A 23,183-nucleotide genomic window follows, 5' to 3' on the forward strand; every position below is an offset into this window, starting at 1 on the left:
TAAATTCCTTAACTAAGGGCACATTTACATTTTTTTGCTCAGGGCCTTCAATCCGTCCGGACCGGCCCTGATAAGTGCACTGGGTAAACCTACCCTCTCGTATAATCGCTTGCAATCCATACGAAAGACGTAAACTACACTAGGCTAACTATGTGTGACAAACTCGACCTAGCTACCATTGGCAAAGGATTATTATTATTAGTAGTAGTAGTACTACTACTATTGTTGTTAGTATATTGTCATTGTTATTTTAAATTTTGTGGCATATATGTGGTGAAATAATGTGAGAAAAAAAGTATGTATATGGGGGCAGCGTGTTTGTCTAAAAATCTGTTGTAATATGATCTGTGTGGACAGTAATAAATAACTTTATTTTCTGATTCAAAAAACGGTTATCTCACTTAGACTTGATCAACTAACACTTTGTTAGATCTACTTATTTCTTTTTCTTTTTTTATTTTTATTTTTATTTTAATTTGTTTGAGAAAGTTTGTTAGATCTATTTAGTCAAGTTTCTCAGAAAGACTGGATTGGATCCTGAATAACTCATTCTTTCTTTAATCTTAATTAGTATCTGCTGGGTTAATTCCATTCACTGTCTTTGAAGATCTGATTTTTTTTATTATTATAATAATATTAATAATCCGATGAGAGAAAAGGTATTAATAATAATAATGGTGATGGTGTTAGGTGATTGGTCAATTAGGGGTTGTTTAGGAAGGTTTGTAGTGGAGAAGAACAACTTGAAGGTGACGTCACCGGAATCGGTGAGGGGTGTGTACGAATGTGCGATCGGTAACTTCGGTGTGCCTCAGTACGGAGGTGTGATGGTGGGCTCCGTTTTCTACCCTAAAACCAATCAGAAGGGATGCAACACTTTCCAAGATTCTGATTTGTCGTCGAAGACGAAGCCAGGTGGCATTCCTCTCTTCGTCCTTGCCGACAGGGGAGGTACGTATTCGAATTAGTACTCGATAAATTAATAATCTCGCCTAGAAAAAAAAAATCTGGCCCTGATTCGGTGAGTAAAGTAGTAGAATTTCTTTAGTTTCGACTGTATAAGAGGTACGTGTTCGAATTAATACTCGATAAATTAATAATCTCGCCTAGATAAAAAAAAAAATCTGGCCCTGATTCGGTGAGTAAAGTAGTAGAATTTCTCTAGTTTCGACTGTATAACTGTATAGAAGTTTAACTGTATTATGTTGTATACGTATATGTAGGTAACTTTGTATATTGTAAATGTTAGTAGAAACCATTGTATGATACACAACACATTGATTTTTTAAGGGAGTAGTTTGCTATAAACATTGCATCGTAGGGGGTTTTTACTAATAATTATAAGACGGGGAGTTGTTTTAGCAATTTGATATAATACAAGTGTACTAAATACAATAAAATACACATGGGGTCACACACAAACATATATATATATACAACATTGTAATATTCGTCCTCTATGTGGGATTTAGTCCTTTAAGTTGTCCCTTTTCACTTTTATATACTAATGCAGTAAGTTTACTAATTTGGCATTTTTGGTCCTATTGCAGCTGAATTTTACCCATTGATAGATAATGTGGCTAACAAACTCGTCGAAATTTATTTATATGGACGCTTTAAAAATTATAATCGATCCTCTAACTTTTTTTACAAATTCACATGATAAAAAATCTATCTTGGCTAAGTTAGTTGTCGAATTAATAGTTTTTAAGTGTTCGTACAAGTAAAATTTCGTGAAGTTTTTTTGTCAGGTCATAAAATAAAAAATCCGTGCAAAATAGGACAGAGAATACTATATTTGCATAGCGATTGCATTTAAAATTGAAACATGACAAGTTAGAGGACTAAAATCCCTAAATGTGCCAACATCGAGAACCAAAACTACAATTTTCTCAGTTCCATATAACACTAGGTACTAAATGCAATAAATTATATATATATATATATATATATATATATATATATATATATATATATATATATATATATATATATATATATATATATATATATATATAGATCAGGGAAATTCTATTAATTTAGTGAATTATTACATTGTCGAGTTAATAATTTAACACGTGTTCACTGAGTCGGGACAGGGAGAACTATTATTTAATCAAGGTTATTAATTTATGGAGTATTAATTGAGTTGATTTGTGTATAATGGTGGTGGTGATCAGAGTGCTATTTCACACTCAAGGCGTGGAACGCGCAGAACGGCGGAGCGGCCGCCATACTAGTCGCAGACGACAGGGTGGAGCCGCTCATAACAATGGACACCCCGGAGGAAGCCGACGCAGCTCAAGCTAACTACCTCCAGAACATAACAATCCCGTCGGCGCTAATCAGCAACCAGCTCGGCGACAGGATCAAAAAAGTATTAGCCAAGGGAGAAATGGTGACGATATATCTCGACTGGCGCGAGGCCCTCCCCCACCCGGACGACCGGGTCGAGTACGAGTTCTGGACGAACAGCAACGACGAGTGCGGGCCCAAGTGCGAGAGCCAGCTGAACTTCGTCAGGATCTTCAAAGGCGCCGCGCAGATACTCGAGCAGAAGGGGTACACGCAGTTCACCCCGCACTACATAACGTGGTATTGTCCGGAGGCATTTATTATGAGCCAGCAGTGCAAGTCGCAGTGCATCAACCAGGGTCGGTACTGCGCGCCCGACCCCGAACAGGATTTTAGCAAGGGGTACGATGGGAAGGATGTCGTCGTCCAGAATTTACGTCAGGCGTGCTTCTTTCACGTGGCGAAGCAGAATGGGAAGCCGTGGCATTGGTGGGATTACGTCACGGACTTCTCCATTCGTTGCCCGATGAAACAGAACATGTATAATAAGGAGTGCGCCGATAAAGTCATTCGATCGCTCGGTACGTGTATATGTATATATAGTATAATGAATCGTTCTCCATTTTCAAAATGAATGTGCACAGTGCACTGGTTGTTTTTTGTTGGAGATATAAATATTAAATGATTCCACCTCGTTAATAGGGTTTTATTGCAATTAGTACATCTCTGTGTTATATCGAATTGCTAAAAATTATTTTATTTTTTTTTTTTTGCAAAAAAAAAATCCATGATGATTCATTTTTCTTTAGCAAACAACCCCTAAAAAGAATTAAATTATTCGGGGGCTTTTTGCAAATATAATAACATGGGGTAGTTTTTTAGCAATTCAATATAACACAATGGTACTAATTGCAATGACTGGCGGTAGCCAGTGACGAGTTCAGGAATGTGGTACAAGGTGGGCAAAAATTTTGGGGGTTGGGGGTAGCGCCCTCGAATTTTTTTCAGGATTTTTTAATGATCAAACCATAAAATAGGAAAAGAAGGAACAAAACAAAGAAAAAAAACAAATTTTAGAGTTTTTTTGCATTAATTTGGATTTTGGGTGAGCTAATTAATAAAATTTGATATTTTTTTGCATTAATTTGTATTTTGAGTGGGCTATTTAATAAAAAAAAAAATTGGGCTTCTTTTGAATTAATAAAATTTTGGGTGGGCTAAATAGATATATAGTATAATATAGGGGCATAAATAGTAAATTGAAGGTGAGCTTGAGTCCACCCTGCGGTAGCTAAATGAAAGGTCATGTGTTCGAATATCACCGCTATTCGTTTAAAAAATATCCAAGTGCAACGATTCAATTGCAATTCGTCTGCACGCACTTAAGGGGATGCGCAGGACTTATAAATATTAAACGATTCACCTTACTGATAGCTTAAAATTTTGGTCGAGATGGTCATTCGACAATATTCCAGTCGTCTGATTGATTGGCGGACTAATTATTTTGCGTGTGTTAGGATATGACGTTAGTAAGATAGATGAATGCATTGGAGATATTGAGGCAGATGATGACAACCCTATTCTAAAAGCAGAACAAGAAGCACAGGTTTTTTTTTGGTGTTTCTTTCTTTCTTACAAGCCATTCATTCTTATATACTTTGATTTAGTTTAACCTGCAACTTATTTCTTGCTCAGATTGGAAAAGGTACACGAGGAGATGTCACTATTTTGCCAACTCTTGTGATAAACAACAGACAATACAGAGGTACAAAACAAACACTACTACACTTTGTTTCATTTAATTAATTAAAGGGTAAATTACGGCCACTGTCCATGAGATAAGGTCAAATTACGTTAAAAAAAACTCCTCATGTTTGGGTAATTACAACCGCCCTCCTCAACTATGAATCTTCTTACACGTCCAATGGTGTCAAATTCAACAGAATCTTCTATATTCCGTGGAATGTTTTGTACTTTGTACTCATTTTGTGCAAAAATGCAGTTTCTGATTCACCACAATCTGATATTTATAAGCCAAGAGACACATCTTGTTTCAAAATGTGGAGTTCGAATAAGGTATAACAGGTACAAACTGGAGAATATTCTATTAAATTTGACACCACAAGGGTGAACGTGTAAGAAGATTCATAGTTGAAGGAGGTGGTTGTAATTACCCAAACGTGAGGGGTTTTTCGTAATTTGACATTTACCTAAGCAGGCGGCCGTAATTTACCCTTTAATTATAATAGTGAAATGTAAGATGATGGTATTTCTATGTAATTAATTTATTTTGTAAATATATATAAACAGGTAAGCTCGACAAAGGAGCAGTTCTCAAGGCGATTTGTTCGGGGTTCGAGGAGACTACCGAGCCCGCGATTTGTTTAACTAGAGGTCACTCTTTTTAAACTCATATTTTCATTAATTCTTGCTAAGTTGCTGTGTTATACTGTGCTCATGATTGCAATTATTAATGTGTTATAAAACCGGAAAGCAGATATGGAAACGAACGAGTGTTTGGAGAACAACGGGGGTTGCTGGCATGATCCGGCTGCTAATGTTACTGCATGCATGGTATTCTTATCGTTTTTCGTTTTTCTTTCTTTTTTTTTTTTTTTTTTTTTTGGGAATTCAACTTATTATTTTGGCTGCGAAATGGAAAATAAAATAAAACGTAACACAGGATACTTTCCGAGGGAGGCTGTGTCATTGCCCGACCGTGCAGGGAGTTAAATTCATTGGTGATGGTTACACTCATTGCGAAGGTATTTTAATGTATATTATATCGATAATTATACCGTTTAATTTGATCGAACCGAGCAAAAATATCAAAGTGAGTGCTTTATTATGTGACAGCTTCTGGAGCATTAAGATGTGAAATAAATAACGGAGGGTGTTGGAAGGAAAGCCAGTACGGACGAACTTATTCCGCGTGCACTGTGAGTAATTTGGCCGATGATAAAATTTTACAGTGAAAATTAAATGTCTTAAATACAGTTAAACCTCTATAAATTAATACAGTCGGGACTAGCGAAATTCTATTAATTTAGCGAAATATTAATTTATGGAACTAATAATTTAATATGTTTTTACCGAGTCGGGAACCGAAATAAATTATTATTTAAGCGAGGTTATTAATTTATCGGGGTTCTACTGTATATTTTGACTATGCATAAATAAATGTTTCAGGACGACTACAGAAACGGTTGCAAATGCCCGGCGGGATTCCGGGGCGATGGAGTTAATGGGTGCGAAGGTAATTAATCAAGATTAACCTGTATAATGTATTACGCGATGAGAGTTATTTGCATTTGTGGGAGTTTTGCATGCGTGCGTGCGTGCGTGTGTAAGTCTTTCTCGATTTAAATACGGAGTTGCGCTATGTATATAGATATTAATGAATGCGCGGAAAAGCTGGCATGTCAATGTCCGGATTGCAGCTGCAAGAACACGTGGGGAAGTTACGAATGCAGTTGCGGCGGCCAGTTACTCTACATTCACGAACACGACACTTGTATTAGTAAGTACGATCGTGATGATTAATCAATATTTTACGTTTTTTCTTATTTATTGATTAATTTAAATAAATAAAATAAAAAAGCAGGTAAAGATGCAGCTAATTCAGAAGTTAGCTGGGGAGTAATGTGGGTAATCATTCTTGGCTTGACTGTGGCTGGAGTTGCTGGATATGCTCTTTACAAATACAGGATCAGGGTATGTATCTATCTATATTACTGTTAAAATACTTTTGTTGGGACCAAATTAATATTTGGATATGTTATGAGTAGGGGTGGAAATCGGAACAATATTTCTGGTTTTCGCTGATTCCGATTCGAAATTTTCCGATTTTGGAAATATATTCTTCATTCTAAATCCGAAAATTCCAATACCGATTTTTTTTCAATTTTTTTTCGGAATGGAATTGAACGTATACAAGATTCCGATTTCCGTTCCGGTTTTAAGTTCATAAAATAATTCCCAGAAATCCAATTTTTCCGAAAATTACACTTATAATATCAATATTATTATGTATTCTTCTATTTTAGTTAGGTGACTAAATATGGGAATTTTCTGAATTTCGATTTGAAAGTTTCCGAATGAGTTTTTCATTCCAATTTTCGATTTTTTGGAATCAGTTTTTCACTTCCAAAAAAAAATATTGTTTGTTTTTTTCCGAAAGTGCTAATTTCCGCACCTAGTTACGAAGAAAAGAAACATATGAATATGATGATGTTATGAAGAAGTTGATGTATGTATATGCGCAGAGATACATGGACTCGGAGATTCGTGCGATCATGGCTCAGTACATGCCATTGGACAATCAACCGAATCACATGCCTTCTCAAGTGACGACCGTTTGAACTAACGATCGGAATCGCATGCCGTTAGATTTTGTCTTTTCTTTTCTTTTTGCTCTTTAAGAACTCAATTGCGGTTGTACACGGTAATCCAGGTTAAGTTCGAGTCCGGCTACTTTTTTTTTCCAGAGGCAACCAATTTAATTACGAAAAAAACAGATGTACGTACACAGCATTATAATCAACACAAACATGTCAAAACATACTATTTGTCGAGCGTCTATCCCTGTTTTGCACTTTACGCAAGTATAGATACGGAATGACAAAATGTTTTTTTTATTTCGAAAATGTAGTTAACATAAGCAAACCCATTTTTGCGATTTCTTGTTCAAAATGTAACATTTCGAAAAGGGTAAATTATAACCACCCCTGAGGTATGGCCAATTTACGAAAAAAAACCTCTAGTTTGGATAATTACATCTACACCTCAACTATGATTTTTTCTTACATCTCCACCCTTATGGTGTTAAATTCAACATAATCAACTAGATTTCGTGGAATGTGATCTAGTTTGTACTCGTTTTGTGTAAAAATACAGTTTATGATGCACCACAATCTGATATATACAAGCCAAAAAACACATATTACGATCATCTTGCTTCAAAATGTGGAGTTCGAATGGGATAAAACGGGTACAAAAGTAATAATATTCCATATAATCTCGAAGATTCCACTAAATTTGAAACCGCAAGGGTGGAAGTGTGAGAAGATTTATAGTTGAGGGGTAGTTGTAATTACTCAAACAGGAGGGGGGGTTTTGTAATTTAACCATACCTTAGGAGGTGATTGTAATTTACCCTTTCGAAAATTGTTTCAGAAGGAATGTGATTTTCTAATAATAACATACAGTATTTAACGTCTTTTCGACAAAATGAGAATCTGGAAAAAGAATTACACGTCTTTTCGACAAAACTATCATAAAAAAATCCTATACATCGAGAACAAAACAATATGATCGTCCATGGAAAAATTTAGTCGAATGGAATTTCACAAGTTTCGTCAAAAAAAAAAAAAGAAAAAAAAAAGGGTAATGAACAAGAAGATCAGACCTTTGTTCGTCTAACGAGGAATTTAATTCAGAGGATTCTACATACATACAGCTTCAGTGGTCACAGAGTTTACGTTTCGTTGCGCTTGTTTTAGTAGAAGAGCCCAATCGTTTTTTTTTTTGAGCAGGGGAACGAACACCTTTGTCAAAAACGGCAGAATTATTATATTGAGCTACCTTCAGTTGTCGACTCTCCCACAACTTGTGCCGAAAAATGCAGTTACTTCCCGTTTGTCTTTACTGCACACAAATATTATATATTAGTAGAGAACAAGAAGAAAAAGTATTTGTCTTTCTCATTAAAAGTTCGTTTAATACTTCAAAATAAAAAAAAATGTAACTTTAACGGAATCTTTTTAAGAACGGAGGGAATATTCAATTGTTAGAATCTTTTGATAAATTGTGAAATTTTCAAATAAATAAACCATTTTATAGTTTAAAACTGATATTTGCAACCAATAAATAAATAACTTTAAAAACTACTATTTTTATGAAATATTAATTTATATTACTATAAAAATAATCTTTTATTTTGTGGATATGACTTGAATTTAGAAACCTACTTCAAATAATTATAATATCAAAAAATTTATTTACATTTTTTATGTTCTTATGTTAATATTTAAAGAACTAATTCAATTATATATGTTTTTTGCTAGTATTTACTAATTTGTTTATAGTTTATCACAAATAGTTATACGAAAATAGAATATTCCATCCGATAAATAAAATATTCTATTAAAATTAAAAAAATTATACACCGACGGACTAAATTGAGATAAGTTGTAGAGTTGAAGGATGATACTGAGACAATAGGAACATGAGGGACTAAAGTGGGTCTTTGGCTAAGCTTATTTTAAACAGCTGATAAGCTCTTATGTTTGATAAAATGTTTTAAGAACTGATAAGTTGTTACAGCCTATTTTTAGGATTAATTTTTAGAGTGTTTGGATAATGAGTTTATTTCTTATTTTTACTTATTATAAATCTTAAATAAAAAAGTGGGGTAAAGTACTTTTTTAAAAAGATTTTATTTGCTCTCCAACACATTATTTAAAAAAAAATTAAGATCTTTTTTTAAAAATTTACCAAACATTTTGGAAGAGCTTATAAGCTCTAAAACATCTTATAAGCTCCTTTTAACCTATTATAAGCTTAGGCAAACACCCTCTAAATACTAAGATGAGGGACTACTAGTGAGATTTTTTTTATTTTTTTTTTAATTGGAGTAAAAGAAAATTAAATTTTACCTCTCTGGAACCATGATCTTCGGACGACCTGGCGAATATGACGCTCGTGTTTTTCCAAGAGTTCATCGATTCTTTTCGATTGAGAAAGCAAAGGCCCCGAAAATTCAACCTTCTCCCCTTGTTCATCATATACCTGTTTCGATCAACTCCGCATTATATTTAAACGAATACATTTATCGAAAATTACAAATATAATAGCATTTATCGGAATATACCAAGTTGATTCTCTTGGCAGACGCAGAATCCCCTTTACGATAAAGTCCCATCGACAGTTCCTGCGAGTGGTATTCGTCGGAAGCATCGAACGAATCGGGGCGCTCCAATTGGGTCCATTGTTTAACAAGCATCGAACGCTTGATGTTCTCGTAGGAATATTCCTGGCCTTTGGTGTTATTTACGAGTTCGCCCTTCGCGTCCAAGTTGTTCCTCAAATGCAGAGCACCGCCACCGGAAGAAGAAGACCGACTTCTTGATCGCAACGATGTGTCCATCATTCTTTTTTTAGCCCAAGCGAAACCGCTCGATCCCGAAACTTGTAAAGGTCCCGACGAGTGAATATCTTCTTCGTCGCCCCCTTTGGAAGAAGCATTTCTCACATGGGAAAATGTCTCCTTCGTCGCACTAACTGATATTTTATTCGGTTCACCATGCCTTTCGAGGGGCAATTCCTGTCAAATATTAAATTTAAATTTAGTGGGACGAGAGAGAGAGAGAGAGAGAGAGAGAGAGAGAGAGAGAGAGAGAGAGAGAGAGAGAGAGAGAGAGAGAGAGAGAGAGAGAGAGAGACTCTTGTGGGGCCAATTTATTCATCCCATTCTGCTTTCTAGTCTGCTTTCTTGGTTCGGGTGCACGAGATCTTCCACCAGGTCTTTTCCTAAACAACACACATAAATTAAATTCGAAGATTTGAAGACCTAAAATAACACCAATGAATTCGAAAACGCAAAATTATTACCTGCTTGCCACTTCGTGATGTTTACTGTCAATCTCCTTACTAGGTGGATACTTCGGCAAGCTCGACGGATCACAAGCGTACGGCTTCGTCTTGAAATACTGCATGCAAAACATGTTGGAACATTATTCCAACGTTGGACTTATATGTGAAATATTATGTGTTGCAAGACTGTCACGTAAAGTTAAGCCCGTTAAAGTGATCGACTAAAGTTTATCTGGATTGGGCTTTAATGTGTCTAATAGGGTGTGGGCCTTTAATGTGTAGAGACATTAGGGTAATTTTATTATAGTGATGGGCTAAAATAAAATTACACAAGATAGCCCATTAGGTTATCTATATATATTGGTCATGGTCCCCGGGTCACATGTACGAATTCCATTCTCTATGTATTCCATCGACATAAAGAAAACGAAGAGAAGTCTAAAGGATTCTCGGGTTCGGATGTACATGATGATCTGGAAGATCCATGATTGTTTCATATCAATTCCACCGGAGTAAGGTACGCTTCCGATTTATATTTATGCACAATATTCTTGATGATTCGGCATGACGGTTCCATGGGATTTATTCAAGTTTATTCCAACAAGTGGTATCAGAGCCGACCATGTTCGAATCATCTAGATTTTTCTTACTTATTTTGATTGATTCTCTGTGTCATGAAATTGATTTTCATGGATTAAGTTTATTTGATAATTTGGATTAAAGTTTTTCGGCAATAAGGTTACCGAACTAGGGTTAATTAAAAAATTTCGGTGACTCATTAATCGGACTGAGGATTAAGGTTTAAATCTGAAAATTCCAACTTAAGGGGTGGTTATTGGATGGCGGCCGGTAATGTTTGCCCGGCCGAGCCACCCACTGCCGCCGGTTCAATTCAGGTTACCACCGCCATTAAAGTCAGCAACCCACCAGTTCAAGCATCATATCAACCCCAATTCAGTCAACAAAAAAAAAAAAAAAATGGGGGGATTCTTGCTTCGATTGCCATCGCGATTCAGCTAAGGAGTTGACGGCTCTTCGGTTTCTCAGCGACTCCTCCGCGATGACAAGGGTAAATCCGACAACCATAGTTTAATTTCCGGCGGCGAATAAGAAGATTCACGCGTCCCTCGTCTTTCGCGACGATTGGTCGTGCTATTCGCCAAAGGAGATCAGCGGATCGCCGACGGTGGACTCCGCTGGCGAGAGGATTGTCTGGATCTCATTTCCGGCGGACGGCGGTTTATGGTATTAAGGGTGGGCAGCGGTTTTGAGGTTGAAGAGAGATCTTGCGGCGATTGATTTTGCTGGAGAAGGAAAATTAGGTTTATGAAGTTTCGGAAAATATCAATTTAACCCCAGATTTAGGGTTAGGGTTTCCATAATTTCAAATTTGGTCCCCTAATTTAAGTTATTCCTGATTTTGGGCCGGGGTCGATTTGAAATAATGAAAAATCCGTATTACAGCCTCAGGCTTTCGAAAACTGCATTTCAGTCCCCGTTTTTCAAGTCTCTCTCAAAACAGTGATATACATTCAGAAAATACAGTTTAACCCCCAAAATTAAGTATTTCTGAATCTTAGGTCCCTTTTCACTCAAAGGCTTTTCTTTCAAAATTTCTATTCAGTCCTTCAAATTTTTTGTTTGGATTTTCTGAATTTGGGGCAAATGCAATTTTTTTTAAGGAATGAAAAAAATTGATTTTAAGTTTTACAAAAGGTTTTGGGGCCACTTGAAATTTATGTTTTATGAAGAATCAAACGAATAAGTGAATTATTTTTTAATTCTCTTTAAGAACTTGTTTGGTCAATAAAGTGAGATTCAGTTTGAATTTCAATTTAGTTTCCTGAGGGATTTTATTTTGGGGAATTTCAGATTTCTAAAGTTCGGGTCTTTTAGGATTGAAATTTTGGATTAATTAGTCAAATTATGGATATGAATTATTATAATTCAATTGGTTTTGACTCATTGAAGTTTCGTTTGTTTGTCAATATATGTATGAGTTATCATGTATAACTCAATAAGCTTTGACCCAATCGATATTTGACTCGTAGACTCGTGACTTTATTATAAATTTGAGTCTTCATTGTTTTGTGAAAATTCATAAGAATTTAGATTTATTTGTCAGAAATTTATTGTTGGCTTTAAATCTAATAAGGTTGAATTTGTGAGCTCATTTTTTTTACTTTAAGCTCAAATACAAATAAATATGAATTTTATGATTTATGGTTTAGGCTCATCTTTGGGTTATAAAGTGAAGATTTCTAGTTGACTTTATTTTGACTTTAAATCTAAATAACGTGGGATTTGGGTTCATAAGGTAATTTAATTAGGCCTCTGACTAAAGATTGTTTGAGAAAGTCTAAAGGCTTAAATTCAGTTAAAATTCAAATATTGGTTTGGTTTATGTATTTTGATATGAATTAAGAGAAGCAGCATCTCGCCTAAGTGAGCTCTCCTGTGAAACTTAATTTATTTTAAAATACAAAAGGTTTTGTGCATGTAATAATGTGGGTATTGTGTCGGCCCTAAGGAAGGCCAATACTTTGCTTAATTGCATGTGCATATTGTGGTGGTAAACGCGTGGCGATTATTTGGTGTTTTGCATGTGAATAATAGTTTGGCCCTAAGGTAGAATTATTATTTGATGTGCTCTTATTGTCAGTGTTTAATTACTACACCAAGATATCACTTACAAGTTAATATCATTGTCCAAAGATAAGTTATTAATGGAGTGTCCGATATCTTGAGATGGAATATACCTTTATTTGAATTTGCGGTTATATATAATAAATATGTGACGGTTATTAGAATTTCATGTGAACTGTAAATTGGCCCTAAGGTAGATTTATTGTTTGACACGATAGTTTACCGTCAATATTTATTTATAAAAAGTTGCCGCTTAAAATAGTTAACGAGTCGTCCATAACGTCATGTTAACATTGGGCTAGGTATTTTATGATAAATGAACCCATTTCCGTTTAATTATGTCATACATACATAGATTCTATTTGATATTTTTATGACATAATAGTAGTTGTGAGCATGTCTTCTTGTTTATGTTCTCTATTTAGTTCATGCTTCCGCTTCTGTATTCTCTGTCAATGTTAATTTTGGTTCTTGTGCTTTATAGCACAATTTACTTATTAAATAGATCTTGATTTTACCTTTTAAATAGAACGACCAACTAGTTACTTCGGAATTAAAAGTTTCCTTAAGGTTAAGGTAAAAGGGACTTAAAGAATATGATCGTTCTAATTATAAGTATTAAGATCATTTGGTGCACTATTTAAGAAATCTTTAGGGGCATCAAGATTGATAGGGCAAGTACTAGAATATTTCTTAAGGCACTTTTGATACGTTTTATTATTAAAATGACAAGTTTGAATCAAGTATAGTTTTGACTAATCTTGTTTCATTATTAATAAAAGAAAAGAAATATAAAGGAGTACATTCAGTATTAGTTTAATCTCACTTTCGGCTTAAGCACTAAAGTTACGATTTATTAACTTTAAAGTGCATATGGTTTGATTTTTCTTTCTACATCTATAGTCAACATAAGGTTTGTTTCAAAACCGGAAGGATAAATGAATTCTTTGTCAGCTTTTATTTAACTATGTGTAGGAATAAAATGACATAAACGAGAAAAGACTAAAAGTACTCAGTTAACTACTATCCCATAGAATGACACATTGTTGCAGTAGAGACATCATAATAGATTTTCCAAAAGTAACAGAATCATGCCCGCTTTATCTGTTATTTAAAGATATGAGTCTCCAAAGTATGTCAAATGACAAGTAAGGTTTTGCTTCTAATCTTAAGAAAAGCACTAAAGACTGCAACATATGGTTAAAGACGGGATGTATAAGATCTCTTTAGGATATTGAGTTTAAGGGGGGGAAGGGTTATACTCATTGTTGTATGAAAGAGAGAATTTATTTTTCTCATTTTGTTGCTATAAACAATAATAAAAATACTGTCTTCTCCCACATGAAGGAAATTGCTCCTTAAAGATAAACTCAACAACCTTAAGAGAATACAATATTAAATTGAGTTAAACTTAAGATGATAATGACATTTGGGATCTTATCAATTGTCAAAAGTGTGAAATCATTTGGTCACAAATGTATATTTGAGACCGTTTGAATTTCAATAGGCAATGTTGAAAAAGTTATAACTAAAGTCTAATCACCTAGAGTTTCACTCAATACGGACTCTGTTTTAGAGTTTTAGGATTCCCTAAACGGTGTTACTACTCATAATGATTATCTCATATTTGTGAGGTAAATAAAGTTAATGTTTGTATATACCATGTGATACGTGGGAGATAATCATACACATCCCACTCAATGCCCAATAAAGATCTTACGGTAAAAGAAGAATGCAAAAGGTTCCCTATGCTGTCAACTTTGGGAAATTATATGCATACTTCGGTATGTACGCATTCGGCTAAATCGTACATAAAGTTAGGCAGATATTTAAATAATTCTTTAAAGTAGATATTTGAAAAGAAACAAAAGGATTATACAGTAATTATAGAGAACATAAGGTCATTTATGCTCATTTATCGAAATCAGTTCATTTGGGAGATCATTTGGTTTTTTGATTTCGAGTTTGTATGATGCTTGTACATTATAGATCCATTTAATGTATACCTAATTAAAAGAGAATTTAAGTACGAGTGTTTAGCCAACACCCAAAACTCTTTTTTTAACTACGGTAATCAGTTTATAAAAGCATCTTATTTTTGTAATATACAGAGTGGATAGGTGTCTATAGAATACGTCGATATAAACTCCATTATGTGTGCACACTAAGGATGTCACCCAAAAAGGTCTCATGAGCATATTGCTCGTATGGGTGTCATATTAATTAAGGATATTCGGTTTTAGTGGGAGTTTATAATAAATGTGTTCTTTTGGCGTAGACACAAATTTTTGGGTTAATTCGGATTAAGGATACTCTTAGGATAATTTCTGCAGAAATAAGGTTTTGGTTTATTCACACTCTGATTTGTTAAGGTTTGATCTCGTTAAGGAGGACCAATTGGAAATAGGTATGTTAAGGTCACATTGCATGACATTTCCATGCTACACATCCACATCATAATCTATGTCATTCAATTGTGTTGATATTGTGACCATTGTTGGGTCCCGTTACGACTAATGTGAACGAAGGCCCCTTTGATTCAGTGTTAGCATGATTGATGGACGAGATTGGTTATAGACACACTTCAGTAATGACAGCAAAGTTGAGCTCAAATTTTATTTATGCAACCTATAATTATAAAGTTACACATATAGTCCAAGTGGGAGATTGTTGGAACATTATTCCAACGTTGGACTTATATGTGAAATATTATGTGTTGCAAGACTGTCACGTAAAGTTAAGCCCGTTAAAGTGATCGACTAAAGTTTATCTGGATTGGGCTTTAATGTGTCTAATAGGGTGTGGGCCTTTAATGTGTAGAGACATTAGGGTAATTTTATTATAGTGATGGGCTAAAATAAAATTACACAAGATAGCCCATTAGGTTATCTATATATATTGGTCATGGTCCCCGGGTCACATGTACGAATTCCATTCTCTATGTATTCCATCGACATAAAGAAAACGAAGAGAAGTCTAAAGGATTCTCGGGTTCGGATGTACATGATGATCTGGAAGATCCATGATTGTTTCATATCAATTCCACCGGAGTAAGGTACGCTTCCGATTTATATTTATGCACAATATTCTTGATGATTCGGCATGACGGTTCCATGGGATTTATTCAAGTTTATTCCAACAAAACAAACAAACAATCAGAAAAAAATAGTCATTTAATACGTGACATTTTTTTATTTTCTTTTTCTTTTATCAAGAATTGCGTTTCTTTTTTTTTTTTTTTGTCGAAAACGAGTACCTCCGATGAAAGGGCTGAAGTTGCCGTACCCCTTTTGTGTGCCTCCACAGATAGAAGAGTTTCTAAAAGTGACACACAAGCTTCCGGCATATCATCAAAAGTTTGCCAAAGAGAACTCTTATATGGATATTGTGGTTTAAACAAAGTCGCGTGAGGAAGCTTCGTTTTCTTCCAATAATCGTCGGCTGGCGACCCACAAAGCTTGAATATTTTGTGCAACTGTTCAACCTATTCATACGAATAAAATTTTGATCATAAACTTTCAAGATCATTTAAACAAAACAAAAAAAAAGAGCAGAAGGGTATTTTGGTAATTTAACCTCGGTCCTGCCTTGGAGAATAGGTTTACCGATGAGAAGTTCAGCCAGTAAGCAACCGACGCTCCAAATATCGACCGACGGCCCATAATTGGTGGACCCCAGTAGAAGTTCCGGCGGGCGATACCATAAGGTGACGACACGGCTCGTTAGAGGTTGCCTCTGCCCATAATTACTACAAAAAAAATTCGCTAATCCGAAATCGGCAATCTTCAAAACCCCATCGTTATCGACTAAAAGATTCGCGCCTTTGATATCCCTATGCATCACTCCTCTCGAATGACAATGTTCGAGCCCCGATAATAGTTGCTTCATATAGCATTTCACCTTCAAAATTAAGCCCCAAAATAAGATTATAAATAAAATATTTATTGCAATTAATAAAAATATAAAAGAGAATTTAAAACCTGGGGTTCGGTGAAAGTGATGTCCGGGGAAGATAATAGTCCCGAAACGTCATGCTCCATGTACTCGAACACGAGATACATTGTGCATGAAGATCGAGAAGTGATTAGTCCTTCCAATTTTATAATATTTGGATGGTCGAGTCGTCGAAGGATTAATATCTCTCTAGCCATAAAACGAACACTTTCCGGCTCGAAATTGTCGAATCGAACCTTCTTCAGAGCAACTATGCGACCGGATTCGAAGTCGCGTGCTCTGAATACCGTGCTGTACGTACCCTGACCAATCTGTTTAAAGAAACCATCGGTGAACAAAACTAAAAACTATTAGTTAAACCTCTATAAATTAATACAATAGGGACTAGCAAAATTCTATTAATTTAGCAAAATACTAAATTATCCAACTAATAATTTAGTAGTTTTTCAACGAGTCCGGATCAGAAAAAACTATTATTCAAGCGATATTATTATTAATTTATCTATATACACTTAAACCTCTGCAATCCTTTATAATTAATACAATCCTTTATAAATTAATACAGGTTGGACTAGCAAAATTTTATTAATTTAGCAAAATATTAAATTATCGAAGTAATAATTTAGTAGGATTTTTACCGGGTCACGACCAGAAAAAATTATTATTTAAGCGGTGTTATCGAAATATTTTAGTACTAATTACAATTTAAAATTAGTAATTAAGAGCTAAACCTTTTCAAGTTTCTCGAAAGAGTCTGCTTTGAGTGGAACCCAGCCGTGGATGGCTTCTCCGGCCACCGCGCTCAGCCACGACGGCCAACCCGCGGCCGCCTGCTCCCCTTCAACATACTTGTGCAAGTTCCCCAGCCTGAAACTCACCGACTCGCTCCCGCACCCGTTCGAACTCGTCCGCCCCGACTCACCCACCTCGCTCCCGGACTCAGTCGCCCCCCTCTTCTTAACCTTCTTCAAGTTCAATTCCAGCTCGGCCACCAAACCACCATCGCCGCCCGCGGTGGAGCTCCCCACCCGGCTCCGACCCGACCCGCCGTTCAACGCCCCGGAGTGATCCAACGCGGCCGGCGTCACCGACACCGTCTGCTTCGACGACACGCAGCCCATGAGTGCGCGCCACCAAATCTCGTCACGAACCCAGCACCGGCGCCGCCGCCGCCGCCGCCACCATACTTGTTAAAAACAAAAAAAAAAACCCAGATTAGAATATGCTAAAATTCCTTTGACCCGGGTCAAATTCAGTACCACGAAAGCAATAATGCCAATTATTCAGATCATTGAAAAAAATTCGAGCTTCCGCTTTTTTATATGCAGTCAATAAAAGAAACCCCTCTTTCTCTCTCTCTCTCTCTCTAGCTTAAATTTAAATGCGGAAATTGCGGAATTTGAGCGGAATAAACGGAATGACAAAAGGCGTATGGCGTATGAGCCGAAGGAGGGGGAATCTACACAGTGTAAAAAGGAAGAAAGTGGCAGACCGCAGACCTATGTACAAAAAGAGACTGTTTTTTTGACTTTGTAGTGTATTTTGTTATTTAATTAAAATTTGGGTGTTTTTGGTATTTATTTGAAAGTTTATTTGGCGTTGACGCGTTGTGTGTTATGTATGGCGTATATAGTGACAGAGAATGAGAATTTAGGGGTTGGGAAGTGAAGACCAATCATGGAGCGCGTGTGGGAGTGTGTGATTTTGAGGGTGCACTTTGGTTTGGTTTGGTTGGGTTGGGTTGGGTTTTAGGTTGGGTTGGTTGGGTTCATGAATTGATTCATTTGTTTACATTTGTTGTACTAAATATTAAGCCTAGGGATAGGGGTGGCAATTTCTCAACTTGGACCGGATCCGATCCGGATCCATGTGGATCGGATGCAAAAGGAACCGGATCCAATATCAACCTACATGAATGAATTTAATGTGGATCGAGTTTAGACCAATCCGGATTGGATCCACATGGATTCATTGCATCTTTAATTCAACTTATGAGGTTGAATATCTCAACTTTTAGGGTTTAATATCTCAACTTATGTGGTTTAATATCTCAAATTTCACAATTACACATATTCACACACACACTTTTCACACACACACATATACACATACTTTTTTACACACACGCACACACACTTACATGCATATACACACTCTGTTTATATATATATATATATATATATATATATATATATATATATATATATATATATATATATATATATATATATATATATATATATATGTTTACATTTATATACATGTTTATATATACACATACACACACACACTCGTATACTCACACACACACACACACTCGTATACACACACACACACACACACACACACACACACACACACACACACACACACACACACTATTTACACACACACACACTCTGTTTACACGTATACACACACACACACACGCTGTTTACATACACACACACACACTCTCTGTTTACACACACACACACTCGTATACACACACACACACACACTCTGTTTACACACACTCGTATACACACACACACACACACACTCTGTTTACACACACACAAATACATGTATATATATATATATATATATATATATATACACACACACAAACACACACACACACACACTCACATATACACACACACACACACTCTGTTTACACACTGTTTTACACACACACACACACTGTTTTACACACACACACACTCACATACACACACTGTTTTATACACACACACACACTCACATACACACACTGTTTTACAGACACACACACACACTCACATACACACAATTTCTACACACACACACTCTCTCTTTTACACACACACACACACACACTCGCATACACACACAGTTTCTACACACACACTATTTTACACACAAACACACTCACATACACACACAGTTTTTATTAATATACTCATTGATAATTTTTTATCAATTAAATTTTTAATTAAAATAATATTTGACTTTTTTTGTGAGAAAATTGTTTTGATTGGGTTTTGGTTGGATCCAATATGATCCACTTTATTTTGTGGTTAAACTTTCAATGGATCTAAAGTGGATCCACATGGATCCAGTTTTAAAAAAAAATCAACTTGATCCGATCCGGTTTGTTTCAACTAGACTTAATCTAAACTGGATCCTTATGGACCGAACCGGATCTAATCGGATCCGTGGAACCGGATCCAAATTGCCACCCCTACCTAGGGACAAGAAAACAAATACTCCACAAGGAGTTAGTTAGAGTATTCAAATGCAATATTAAGTAATGGGGAAATTACAGTTTTCACCCCTCAAGTGTGCACTGATTTCACATATGGTATTTTATGTTCACAAAAAACACATTTGGTTCATCATGTTCCAATAATTCAACAATTTTGTTCATTTCCGTCATTTACCGTAGTCTTTTAGTTCAGGCAGTGACGGGCACACGCTTGATTCGGTTAGTTTTAACGGGAAATTGACGGAAATGACTAAACTTGTTGAAGTTTTGAATATAAGGGACAAAATATATTATTTTTTGAACATGGGGACCAAATGTGTAATCGGTGAAAACTTGAGGGACCAAAACTGTATTTTTCCCTTAAGCTATGATATAACTATTTTAATTGAGAAAATTATTATTTAATTCCACTTTTTTTTATTATTATTTTTTTTTATAAGGAAGGAACTTGCGGTCAATTTGATCGTAGAAAAACTGGCAAGAATTATTGAACCATAGTCATCTTAGATCGTCACGGAATAATATTAGATGAAAGCTTCTCAATAGGTTGTATATTTAGACATAACCACAAACACTACTTTCAATATTGATTTAAATTTCCAAGTTTATATTTTTAATACTTGAGATGAGTCCTTCATTTCGCTAAATTTGTCACAGTATCAACTTAGTTAACTCATGAATTTAAATTAGTTGACTCAACTGATCAATGATTAAATTAATTGATTTATAATTCCCTGAATGATCGAATCAATGCTTAATAATTTATGAACATAATTCCCTGAAAAATTCGTACACATGCAGTTTTGCACGTAGGTCTTACACGCCTATCAAAGATTGGTCTAGCTAGTTGGTGGAGTGGGCTAACATGATGTCTAACAAATGTTTGATTCTCTTTATGAATATTTTTTAGCTCGAACTCGTCGCACATAACTTATATATATTACCAGATCTCTGAACTACTACAGTAAAATGAAATTTATTCAAAACAAAAGAATAAAATTGCATGGAAAATAGTTTTCCAAAAATTTGGTAGCCAATCCCAAAAAGCCTAGTGAGTAATGACAATATTGTTTGGAGTGAATTTTCAAGTTGACCGGCTATTACTTTGACTTGAAGACCCTTTATTTGATTGGTCAGCTGGCAACTGTTTATTGAGAGTATTGATTAAGCTAATGCTTCTTGGTCGCCTCATGTATCCAATTACATAAAAGTAGTACATAATTAATAATTTATTAATCTCATATTCACTTGATCCAAGTTTAATAAAATATCACAATAAAGTTTATATATATTTTGAATCATAATTAGTTTCATTTTTAAATTCATCAGTCATTTAAATTTCTTATTTTATATATGTTGAGATATGATAAATGTCGTTTTAGCTTTAATAATACAGTTTCGACTTCAAATAATATGTTGACCATTTTCGAGTACAAATTCGGCAAAAATCCAGAACATGGAATTCGTAGGTTTTTTTAGTTGATTTTCTAATCCAACTTGAATCAGCAAGATTGGATGTCTGATAGAGAAAGATATACATAAATCAATAAACACTGTCCACAACTTTAATGTTTTGAGTCATTTAAAATTCAATAAGTGACTTATGCGTGCATAACTTTTTCACACGACATTCATTCTAGTTGATTCAAGTATTACAAAGTTAACTCAAAAGACTTCAATTTGGATGTTTCGAATTTTGCCAAAATCAGACTGAAAATGGGTAAAATCAGATTTGAAGTCAAAATAATATTAGTAAAAATGAAACCACATCTAATATTTTAGAAATATGTTTATATTAGTAAATTTCACGTAAGACCCTTGTAAGATATTATTTAATATTCAACTATGAAAATTAAAAGTGCAAATTACAACCACCCCTGCGGTATAGTCAATTTACGAAAAAATCCCTCTTGTTTGTATAATTACATCTACCCCATCAACTATGATCTTTCCTTACACCTACGCCCTTATGGTGTCAAATTCAACATAATCATCTAGATTTCATGGAATGTGCTCTAGTTTATAATCGTTTTGTATAAAAATAGAGTTTCTGATGCACCACAATCTGATATATACAAGCCAAAAAACACATATTATGATCATCTTTGTTCAAAATGTGGAGTTCGTATTGGATAAAGCGGGTACAAAAGTGATAATATTCCATATAATCTCGAAGATTCTATTAAATTTGAAACCGTAAGGATGGACGTGTAAAAAAAATTATAGATGAGGGGGAGTTGTAATTACCCAAACAATATGAGATTTTTCGTAATTTGACCATACCTTGGGATAGTTGTAATTTACCCAAATTAAAATGACTTAGATATTGTCCGCGTCATCACTTTTTTAAGAACCAAACACTACTCAACTGTCATGATGTGGCCTGAAATGGAGAAGGAATTAGATGTAAGAAATATATTTGTTTATAATACATGATAATGATAGTGTTGTTTGTTTATATAAAGTGATGACTAAAGACAAAAAAGAGTGGATGTGATTGGTTGGTTTTCATGCTATATATATATATATATATATATATATATATATATATATATATATATATATATATATATATATATATATATAATTGCATGGATGACTTCTTCTCTTGGGACCATTCTAATTGGACAAACATTCATTTCTCTAACCCATTGAGTACATTACTTGATGCGGCTCATTGAAATTGAACAAGTCTGAGAGTAGTGGAGGAATTCTCTTAAGTATTTTCTAAATTTAGTATATTAAAAAAAATATATATTAAATAAAAATAATGGATTAAAATTTTATGGTTGTTCGAGGATAAAGGCCCGATTTTTTTTTTATGTTTTTTCTCTTTTTAAGGAGTACTAGCATTTTTTCTCGTGCGATGTATACGGGATAGCATTTCAAAAATAAAATAATGATTAGTTTAATACATGACAAAAATAATTATAATAAAAATTAGGGCAAAGTTCAGTTTGCACCCCTGAATTATGGGGTATGTAACAAAGACCCCCCTAAATTACAAAACGTACCAAAATAGTCCCTCTATTTCCAATTCATTTGTGGTGTGCTAATGTGTCAAGTTGACTTTCTCAAATTAATATTTTTTGACATTTTTACCCCTAACTTGTTATATCTATATGTATAAAAATATACACAATTTATTTTATGTATGAATATATTTTGCCCCATAATATTTTATATTTTCTTAAAATATTAATATAGTAAAATGTTTAATTTATATTTTCATTTAGTTAATAATATTGTTCTCACACATACTCATTATCATCTCCATTTTTTGTCCAAAATTAAGATTTATCTCATAATAAATTTATCGCCTAAAATTAGAATTTTATTTATTCATGAGCTTGTTTTGTCTTTTGAAGAACTCAATTTTGGAGAAAGAGAGATGTGCAAAGAAGAACTTATACTGGCGCAAAGAAAAAAGGAAAAATAAATAATAATATATATAATAGTAATAAGG

The 23,183-nt window shown here is 34.6% G+C and overlaps 2 protein-coding genes across 3 annotated transcripts; one reads left to right on the forward strand and one right to left on the reverse strand.

Annotated features, from left to right (window-relative positions):
* Nucleotides 1-413: 413 nt before the first annotated feature.
* On the forward strand, nucleotides 414-6,854 carry LOC105959738 (vacuolar-sorting receptor 1). Of its 2 annotated transcripts, none has more exons than XM_012983878.2 (12): nucleotides 414-951; nucleotides 2,181-2,876; nucleotides 3,813-3,901; nucleotides 3,991-4,060; nucleotides 4,606-4,689; nucleotides 4,793-4,869; nucleotides 4,979-5,060; nucleotides 5,152-5,234; nucleotides 5,485-5,551; nucleotides 5,687-5,815; nucleotides 5,900-6,009; nucleotides 6,561-6,854. In XM_012983878.2, the coding sequence occupies exons 1-12, from the start codon at nucleotides 648-650 to the stop codon at nucleotides 6,654-6,656; spliced, it is 1,887 nt and encodes a 628-aa protein (XP_012839332.1). In that variant the 5' UTR covers nucleotides 414-647; the 3' UTR covers nucleotides 6,657-6,854. The 2 variants fall into 2 exon arrangements, with proteins under 2 accessions (XP_012839332.1, XP_012839330.1); XM_012983876.2 differs by having other exon boundaries at nucleotides 469-951; nucleotides 5,897-6,009.
* A 607-nt stretch (nucleotides 6,855-7,461) lies between these two features.
* Nucleotides 7,462-18,089, reverse strand: LOC105959737 (protein IMPAIRED IN BABA-INDUCED STERILITY 1). The gene is made up of 9 exons (XM_012983875.2): nucleotides 17,220-18,089; nucleotides 16,515-16,799; nucleotides 16,111-16,434; nucleotides 15,791-16,018; nucleotides 9,907-10,004; nucleotides 9,738-9,825; nucleotides 9,167-9,619; nucleotides 8,952-9,084; nucleotides 7,462-7,941 (listed from the first exon to the last, which is right to left on the reverse strand). The coding sequence occupies exons 1-9, from the start codon at nucleotides 17,607-17,609 to the stop codon at nucleotides 7,922-7,924; spliced, it is 2,019 nt and encodes a 672-aa protein (XP_012839329.1). The 5' UTR covers nucleotides 17,610-18,089; the 3' UTR covers nucleotides 7,462-7,921.
* Between the last annotated feature and the right edge of the window lie 5,094 nt (nucleotides 18,090-23,183).

Source organism: Erythranthe guttata, chromosome 9 (assembly GCF_056151865.1).
Source record: "Erythranthe guttata isolate IM_541 chromosome 9, IM_541, whole genome shotgun sequence".
Taxonomy (NCBI): Eukaryota; Viridiplantae; Streptophyta; class Magnoliopsida; order Lamiales; family Phrymaceae; genus Erythranthe; species Erythranthe guttata.

What these genes read in the sequence shown, in the direction of transcription:
- LOC105959738 (XM_012983876.2), top strand. Translation starts at nt 648, where the DNA reads ATGAGAGAAAAGGTATTAATAATAATAATGGTGATGGTGTTAGGTGAT. An exon ending in AAACAACAGACAATACAGAG is followed by an intron (nt 4,061 to 4,605) that starts GTACAAAACAAA and finishes ATATATAAACAG; the next exon opens with GTAAGCTCGACAAAGGAGCA. An exon ending in CGCGATTTGTTTAACTAGAG is followed by an intron (nt 4,690 to 4,792) that starts GTCACTCTTTTT and finishes ACCGGAAAGCAG; the next exon opens with ATATGGAAACGAACGAGTGT.
- LOC105959737 (XM_012983875.2), bottom strand. Translation starts at nt 17,609, where the DNA reads ATGGGCTGCGTGTCGTCGAAGCAGACGGTGTCGGTGACGCCGGCCGCG. An exon ending in TCACTTTCACCGAACCCCAG is followed by an intron (nt 16,435 to 16,514) that starts GTTTTAAATTCT and finishes TTAATTTTGAAG; the next exon opens with GTGAAATGCTATATGAAGCA. An exon ending in CTGCCAAGAGAATCAACTTG is followed by an intron (nt 9,085 to 9,166) that starts GTATATTCCGAT and finishes TGATCGAAACAG; the next exon opens with GTATATGATGAACAAGGGGA.